Source organism: Panthera onca, chromosome F1 (assembly GCF_046562875.1).
Source record: "Panthera onca isolate mPanOnc1 chromosome F1, mPanOnc1 haplotype 2, whole genome shotgun sequence".
NCBI lineage: Eukaryota > Metazoa > Chordata > Mammalia > Carnivora > Felidae > Panthera > Panthera onca.
In genome coordinates this window covers 5,645,249-5,653,646 of record NC_138355.1, presented here as the reverse complement: position 1 = coordinate 5,653,646, position 8,398 = coordinate 5,645,249, and the positions used below count along the sequence as shown (strand labels likewise).

The 8,398-nt window shown below is 57.8% G+C and overlaps 1 protein-coding gene and 1 long non-coding RNA gene across 3 annotated transcripts in view; one reads left to right on the top strand and one right to left on the bottom strand.

The window, feature by feature from the left end:
* Window positions 1-1,426: 1,426 nt before the first annotated feature.
* The window catches only part of LOC145713337 (uncharacterized), a 385,846-nt gene continuing 378,874 nt past the window's right edge, over window positions 1,427-8,398 (bottom strand). Inside the window, exon 3 of the long non-coding RNA XR_014136405.1 lies at window positions 1,427-1,523. This is a non-coding gene — a long non-coding RNA (uncharacterized LOC145713337). The remainder of the gene's footprint in view (window positions 1,524-8,398) is intronic.
* ITPKB (inositol-trisphosphate 3-kinase B) overlaps window positions 3,375-8,398 on the top strand; it is an 89,518-nt gene continuing 84,494 nt past the window's right edge. The window contains exons 1-2 of one of the 2 annotated variants that reach the window (XM_060643311.3): window positions 3,375-3,671; window positions 4,955-7,045. In XM_060643311.3, the coding sequence (XP_060499294.2) occupies window positions 5,147-7,045 (1,899 nt within the window). In that variant the 5' untranslated portion in view covers window positions 3,375-3,671; window positions 4,955-5,146. Of the gene's footprint in view, window positions 3,672-4,013; window positions 4,396-4,954; window positions 7,046-8,398 lie in introns of those variants that run through there. The other variant, XM_078440580.2, reaches the window with a different exon arrangement.

Here is an 8,398-nt window from a genome sequence, read left to right as displayed (position 1 = left end):
CAGTGTCTACAAAAGTAAAAACTTTCTGGGACATCGATCGGAATTGCGGAGACTGGACATCTGAACAATACCGAATTTTCCAGTTTGTGCACGCCGAGGATCTTCTGTCCTTGTACCTAGGCCTTCAAATTCCATCAGTAGTGCTCGGTAGTTTCCATGGTATCGTCTTACACACTTTCTGTCATGTCCATTCCTATGTAGTTCATAGTTTGTGATGCTATTAGAAATTATTATTCTTTATCTTATTATTATTTTTTAACGTCTATTTATTTTTGAGAGAGAGAGAGCGTGAGCAGAGGCGGGGCAGAGAGAGAGGGAGACACAGAATCCGAAGCAGGCTCCAGGCTCCGAGCTGTCGGCACAGACCCAGACGCGGGACTTGAACTCATGAATCGCGAGATCATGACCCGAGCCGAAGTCAGACGCTCAACTGACTGAGCCACCCAGGCGCCCCCACAGAGACAATCATATTGACTGTAAATATAGTTTTACTTCCTTCTTTCCAATCTGGACACCTTTTATGTATGTTCGTCATCTAACTCCTCTGCCCAGAACTCCCAGTACCGTATCGAGTGGGAGCGGTAAGAGACAGCCTTACCTGCTCCTGACCTAAGGGGGCGGATATTCAGCCCTTCACCAGTAAGTATGAAGTTAGCTGTAGTTTTTCTCATAAATGCCCTTTGTCGAGTTGAGGAAACTCCCTTTCTGTTCTTAGTTTCATAGCTATGATGTTTAAAATTTTTTTTAATGTTTATTTAATTTTGAGACAGAGCAGGAGTGGGGGAGGGGCAGAGAGAGCCGGAGACACAGAATCCGAATCTGGCTCCGGGCTCTGAGCTGTCAGCACCGAGCCCGATGCGGGGCTCGAACCCACAAACTGCGAGATCGTGACCTGAGCCGAAGTCGGCCGCTTCACCAACTGAGGCCACCCAGGCGCCCCAGTTTCATAGCTATGATTTTTAAAATTCCGTTTCAAAAGTGGGAAAATGGAAACCCTGAGAGTTAGGCCAACTTTCCCTACCGTCTCCTCTGGTCGCCGGTCTCTAGTCTAGAATATGGAGGAAGAAAGAACCTGGCCCCAGGCTGTGCAGGTTCAAACCCGAGCCTCGCGACTCGCCAGCTGTGGGATTTGGGGGTAAATGACTTGTGTTTTGATTTCTTCCTCTGTGAAAGGGGGTAATGAGTATCTATCTCATTGGGTTGCTATGAAGATTAAAATGGATAAATATTTAGCATGTACTCAGAACAGTGCCTGGCTAATATGAAGTGCTGTATAATTTTGATCCCCTCTGTTCATTTAGAATCGTAGAAGACAACTGGATTGTGTTCCAGTTAGAATTTTAGACTGGTGGGATTATCATCCAACCCCACCTCCAGCCCACGGCAGAAATGTTTTCTTTCCTTTTTTTTTTTTTTTTTTTTAATTTTTATTTATTTTTGAGAGAGACAGAGACAGAATGCGAGTGGGTTAGGGGCAGAGAGAGAGGGAGACACAGAAGCAGAAGCAGGCTCCAGGCTCCGAGCTAGCAGTACAGAGCCCGACGGGGGGCTCGAACTCATGGACCGTGAGATCATGACCTGAGCCGAAGTCGGACGCTCAACCGACTGAGCCACCCAGGCGCCCCAGAAATTTTTTCTTAAGGCCCACCCCTGACCAGCTGCTGGCTGCCTTCTGAGCAAAAATTCTTCAGCCTAATTGTCCATTGCAGAAGCCGGAATGCCTCCGTTCTGGGAAAGGCCGGTGATGTCTATTCATGAGGTGACAGTGAGATTTCCCAGGGACTAGCGAGCGAAATTTCCACCTTCACCGTATGCATTGCTGCGCCTTCCAGTTGCTTTCGCCGTGACATCTGCCTTTGGTCTTTGCATCTCCTAGAAGAGCCAGAAAGTCCACAGAATGGGTGGCCCGGGAACGGGCAATTCCCCTTTTTCGCCACTAGGGAACCGAATTAGGGTCAAGGATAGGCCTTAGTGACTGCCCAGATCCTGACTCAACACCTGAATAAAGTCTGGGCCCTTTTTATTTAGCCCCATTGTGGGTGGGAGACTGACTAGGCTCAATCCTTTCATGGCATATTTGGAAGAAAAAAAAAATTAGAAAGGACCCAAAGTGTCTGATTCCCAGAAATTCTTAGCTAAAGGATCTCTTGGTTTCAGATTTAACTTGAGCGTCTTCCTGGCGGAGCCAACAGACTGCTCTGTTCACTTGAACAGTATTGTTCCATAAACAAGCAAGAGATGTATTTGCGACAAACAGAGTCAAAATTTCCATCAAAATGGTAGCTAATAGGAATAGAAGGACTGATTCAGGCTTTCAATTTTTAAATCTCCCCAGCCTGGCAGCTGTGTTTTCATTCTTTCTACTAAATGCTGTCGTTTAGGATTTAGGGAATTATGGCAAAAAAAAAAAAAAAAAAAAAAAAAAAAAAAAAACAAAACCAACACCAAAACACCAAAAAACCAAAATCTCTTGCAGCACCAGAACTCAAATGGGGTAGGATTCTCTACCGGGGGTGGGGGGTTGGGGGGTGGGGGTGGGTATTGACTGTTGCATCCACACCTTTTTTTTTTTTTTTTTTTTTTTCTGATGGTGGGGGGAAAGGGATCCTGAAAATGATCCAGCTAGGAGAGCCCGAGCAAGGGGGGGGGGGGGGGTCTCAGGTTTCTTCCTTTCAGGACTATCCTTTTTCTTAAAATAACTTTGAGAATGAAGTGCAAAACTATGCCCATGTCACATCTACTGTGACAGATAAGTGTGCAGCGTCCAGGCATGTTTATACAGCCAGCAAGCGCTCTGCAAAACCATGAACAGCTCACAGCCCAACAATCTTCCAAAACACGATGCGATGCATTTAAAAGATCTGCAGCTTTGCAAGGAGGCGCCCACAAAGTACCTTCTTTGAATTTGCATATTTGTGTAGAGAACACACACCGTTGACAGAGGATCTAACTAGTTTTAAGTGCTCAAAAGGTGCCCCTGAGTTGCTTTGCTTAAATGCACACTCAAAACTTTATTAAAAACATTTTTCAAAAATAAGCAAGGCATCAGTAAGGCTCGGTGGAGGGGTGGAAAATGGATCGTATATCTTTAACCCGCAGAAGTTAAAAGGCTTTTATTTTTTTTGTTGTCAGCTAACAATGGAAACTTTTTTTTTTTTTTTTAAGTGTTTCCCTCCCTCGGTCTTGCCAAGCAATAGAAAAAAAAAAAAAAAAAAAGAAGAAAAGAAAAACTTGTTCCGCTGAGTTCAACCCCAGACGGGCTCACAACTTCCTTCCTGCTTTCCTCCCCCAAGCCCCCGCCTTTCTCCCTCCTCCCCCTCCCTCCTCCTCCCTGCCTCCTCCCCACTCCCCCCCACATTTTTTTTTTTTTTTTTTTTTTTTTAAATCGCACATTGAACAAACACTGAAGTAGCCTAGCAAACACTGACAGGGCTAGTATCTGCACGGCCGAGAAGGGCGTGCGGGGCCGGCCCGGCGGATCCTCCGCGCCATCGCCGGCCCCTGCCCAGGAGCTCTCTCTCCCCGCGCTCGGGCTCCCGGTGTTTGTCTTCCGTAGCCAGCCGCGGACGTCGATCCTCAGCTTTTTCACTTTTCGAGCCATCTTGTTCCTACGAGGTCTGCGTCCCTGGGCCATACCGCCCGCACGGGCCCGGGCAGCTGAGGAATCGCAGGTAAGTTTGGCGGCTTTTTCCCCGGCTCTCGCCTCCGAGCCCTCTCTCCCCTCCCCTGCCCCGGAGCGAGCGAGCCCGGGCGTTCTGGAAGAAGAGCGCAGAGATGGGCTGCGGGGGGCGCGGACTGGGAGGGCGGCGGGGGCAGGGGCAGGGGCGCGGGCAGGGGAGGCGGGACGGGGTCGGGCCGTGTCTCGCGCTCCCCTTCCGGGCCGCTGGCCCCTCGCCGCCCTCCCCGCGCGCTCGGGGCGTCCTCTGCACTGGGCGGCCGGGCCGCTGGGCCGGCGCCGGGCGCGGCTGCCCAGGATGCGGACGAGCCCGGCCCTCGGCCGCGCGGCGCGGCGTGGGGAGCGGAGCCGGGGCTCCCTCCGGGCTGCAGGCGCGCGGGCCCCGGGGTTCCTCCGAGTGGGCGCGGGTCCCGGAGCCGCAGAGGTAGCCGCGTCCTGCGGCACAGGGCGTGCGGAGGGCTGCACACACACACACACACACACACACACACACCCCTCCGCAGGGGGCGACGACAGGGGGCGGCGAGTAGTGGTTCCGGTACAGGGGACCCGCAGCGCCTCGGCCCCGGGCGCGCGCAGGCGCGCCCACACTCACAAAACACACTTGTTTGGGGGACCGGCGACAAGGCCGGTGCTGGAAAATGCCTCGGCTGCGGCCCCGCCGCGCGCCCGGGCCTTCGTAGGCCGAGGGATCCGGCCCCAAGCCCGGGGTCCGGGAGGCGAGCGGCCGGCGCGCGGGAGTTCCCCCCACCCCCACCCCGAGCCCCGAGCAGGTAGCGGCTGGGGAGGCAGGTTCCCTCCCGAGCGGGTCCCCGAGGCCAGAGAGGGTGGAGCGGCGGAGGCTGCAGCCCAGGGGCGGGCTTCCCTTCCACCCGACCTGAGCCGCGTTTGCTGGGGGCGAGGAGCCCCGCGGACGCGGACGCGGCGTCCGCACCCTCGGGGAGATCCGAGCCAGCCGCGCCCCGCTCGCAGCTCACTTGGGGACCCAGTGGCCGCCGGTCCGCGTGGCTCCGGGGAGGAATCTTAGAAGGTGGAATTTGTAGCGACCCCCGAGCGCGTCGCAGCAAGGGGTGGGGGGAGGGGTGGAAGCGCCCTCGGGAGACCCACGCCCGCGGCCGGGCTCTGGTCCGCGCCGCGCCGCGCACTCCCGGGAGCTGACACGTCCGGTGGCACCCCATCCCCGACAGACTGGGCTTCCGCGGTGGCGATCGCGAGCCCCCTCCCCCTCCCCCGGCCCCTGCCCTCCGGGGTCTGACTCTCTTCCTTGTGTCTCCACAGCGGCGCGGTCGTGTATGGAGCTCTGGGCGGGGGCTGAGCCCTCGGTGTTGCCCCCCGCCCGCAGCCCGGGCCATGCCCCCGCCCGCGCGCGCCGAGCCGCGGCCGCCGGGCCTGCGGGGCTGAGCCGGGGGCCGCGCGAGGAGGAGGCGCCGGCGGCGGAGCCCGGGCCGGAGCCGCGGCGGCCCCAGTACTATGGCTGTGTACTGCTATGCACTCAACAGCCTGGTGATCATGAATAGCGCCGACCAGGTGAAGAGCGGCGGCCCCGGGCCCAGCAGCAGCGAGACGCCCCCGCCGCCGGGCAGGGCGGCGCTGAGCCCCGGCAGCGTCTTCAGCCCCGGGAGAGGCGCCTCCTTCCTCTTCCCCCCAGCCGAGCCGCTGTCGCCCGAGGAGCCCGGGAGCCCCGGGGGCTGGCGGGGCGGCCGGCGCAGGCTGAGCGGCGGCGGTGGCGGCGGCGTGGGCAGCCCGAGTTGGGCGGGCCGCCCCAGAGGGGACGGGCGGCAGGTGGTGAGCGCCGGCTCCCTCTCCCCTCCCGGGCCGGAGGAGGCCAAGAGGAAGCCGCGAATCCTGCAGCGCGAGTTGCAGAACGTGCAGGTGAACCAGAAAGTGGGCCTGTTCGAGGCGCACATCCAGGCGCAGAGCTCCGCCGGTCAAGCGCCCCGCAGCCCGCGTTTGGGCAGGGCTCGCTCGCCCTCGCCGTGCCCCTTCCGCAGCAGCAGCCAGCCCCCGGGAAGGGTGCCGGCTCAGAGCGAGGAACGGAGGACAAAGTCGTTGGGGGAGCAATGTCCAGAGACGGCGGAGGCCGGCTGCGGCCGGAGAGGAAGGGCGCCGGGCCGGTGCCTCTCCGAGGGCGAGGAGTGGGCGGCGCCCTTCCCCGGCCCGGCCGTGCCCCCAGGATCAGGGGCTCGGGGCCCAGCGGCTTCTGCGGTGGAGGAGGGGATCCCTGCCAGACCCCACGGTGGCTCACCCAGAGCTATGCAAACTGACCAGAGGGTCTCTCCGCCTTTGGGAGCGCGCAGCGGCCAAGTTCCCCCGGCGGGGCTGATCCGCGTGAACGTGGTGACGTCCACAGAAGTGGCAGCGAGAACCACATCCAGTGGGCCCCACCAGCCACACGACCCTGGCCTCACTGAGCCGGCTGAGAGGCCCCGCGAGCTTGGGGGTGTGCGCCCCCGGGGGTCTCTGGCGCAATGTCTCCGGCCGCCTCTGAGCGGAGAGAAGAGCCCAGCCCCAGAGAGGGGTGGGCCCTGCAGCCGAGAGCCCCCTGGGAAAGTGGAGGACGGAGATCCGCCCGGTGGCGGCGTGCGGGGCTCCGGGGCGCCTGAACCCCGAAGGCCGGAGGACAGGACTGTGAACGCGCAAAGCTCGGAGCTTTCTGAATCCCCGAGCCGGGTCAAGCCATCTCCAGACCTGGGTTCAGTAGGCCCTGCTGCGACCCAGGGTGGGGCCCCGGTGGTCGGGGAGCCTCGGCGGCGCTCCAGCGGAGTGGATGAAGGGTCTCTGACGCCCGGCCTGCTTGGGGGCAGCCGCTCAGCCCAGCCAGCGACCCGGGAGTTGGAGGCAGGAATTCCCTCTGGCGCGATGCTGGAGCCTTTGCCCTGCTGGACAGCCGCGAAAGATCTGAAGAAACCTCAGTGCCTTCCCGGAGACAGGGTGGGTGTGCAGCCTGGGAGCTCCAGGGCTTGGCTGGGCCCCATGGAGGAAGCCCGGGCCTGGACGTGTGGCACAGGAGTACAGCCACAGGGGACTTGGGGAAGCCAGCCGCCTGACGGAGACGCCCACCCCAGCCCAGAGCTGCTGTCCCCGGATCCGAAGGACAAGCCCTCCCCGAGAGAGGCCCGCAGCCCCAGCAATATACCTGCCGTCATCATTACCGACATGGGTGCCCAGGAGGACCAGACCGTGGAGGAGGTGCAGGGAAGTCCCCGGGGCACCTTGCCCCTGAGGAAACTGTCCTCTTCGTCTGCCTCCTCCACTGGCTTCTCCTCTTCCTATGAGGACTCGGAGGAGGACATCTCCAGTGACCCTGAGCGCTGCCTGGACCCCAACTCCGCCTTCCTGCATACCCTGGACCAGCAGAAGCCCAGAGTGGTAAGTCTTGTTCAGAGATTTTCCTTTAACTAGTTTTTACCCCCCTGTTTTTCTTCCTTTCTACTGAGTCTCTTGGAGACTCTTGATCCATGCCCTGGGGCAGTCACAACTTACAGTCCTCTGCAGGTGCATTTGCTGGGGGGTGGGGGGGGGAGTGCTAGGCACTGACTGTGCACTTTGCAGCTTGGACAGTGAATCGAGTCACTTCGATCGCTATTTCCACGTACATGTTAAAAAACAATTTTTTAACGTGCCTCTCTGGTAGGTCGCCATTCACTTCTTGGGGAGATCATATTCATGAGTATTACCAAAAACTTCCTGATTAATCCCCAAAGATCATAAACAGAGCTGCTGACTAGCTTTTTCGTCTGATGAGGTGAAACATTTAATTCTGCGATACCTTTAGGCGGAGGGAGACTGAGCAGGTCATGGAATTAACCCAGCTTCTAGGGACTGGCCAAGGCAAATGAGCGATGGGATTCTCTGCTGGGGCCCCGAAAGCTGTGGGTGTGCTTGTGACCGGTCTGTTGGGTGCAGAACGACCTAGCCTCAGGTAGTAAAGTCAGGACACTGCAGTGTTTGTGGGACCAGTGTAACTGAGATACAGGTTTGGTGTGTGAATTAAAAACAAAACCATGCTTTGAGCTAAGCAGACAGTTTTTAAAATACCAGAATGTTATGTTCGGTTGAACTGCCCGAGACAGGCACTGGGTGTTACCTCTGGGGTTGATAACTCCTAATAGATGTGCCTGGTGGCTGGTGTAGGTGCATTTCAGATCCGTTTTCAACTGCGTTTCATCATACTGACATCCTGTTCTGGCTGTGGCGGTGGACAGACGGGAGTTTTATTTCTGTAACATAGTGAATCTCAGGCCTAGGCTGTTTTCACTCTTAGGATCAGAGCATCTCACGGAAGACGTTAAGAGTTGACGCTAGCACTTCTGAAAAGGTCTGGACTTTCTCTTAGCTTTTCCAGAGTATGGGGAATTTCCTAGGTCTTGTGCAACCCCGGGGTGGGGGGGGGGAAGGAAGTCTGCATTTTCTTGTAGCAGGTAGCTTTCCGATTTCATTTTAAATAGCATGGACCGTTCATTGTACCGCAGTTCACTTCGGCCACGGCTACCGAGAACCGTGGATTTGCACCTCGCATCCTTCTCTAAGGCATTTTGGACCTTAACGCACGTTCCTCTGTGACTCCCGCTGGAGAAATCACAGTTGTGGGCATTTCTTTTCTTGAAGCTCCACTTTCTGCTGATGAGGCGGGGGCAAATGTCTGTGCAAAGTCTGGCCCCGATCAGCCTGGCGTTTTGTGGCGGGACGGGGCTGCGGGCACGGGGCACACCCATACCATCT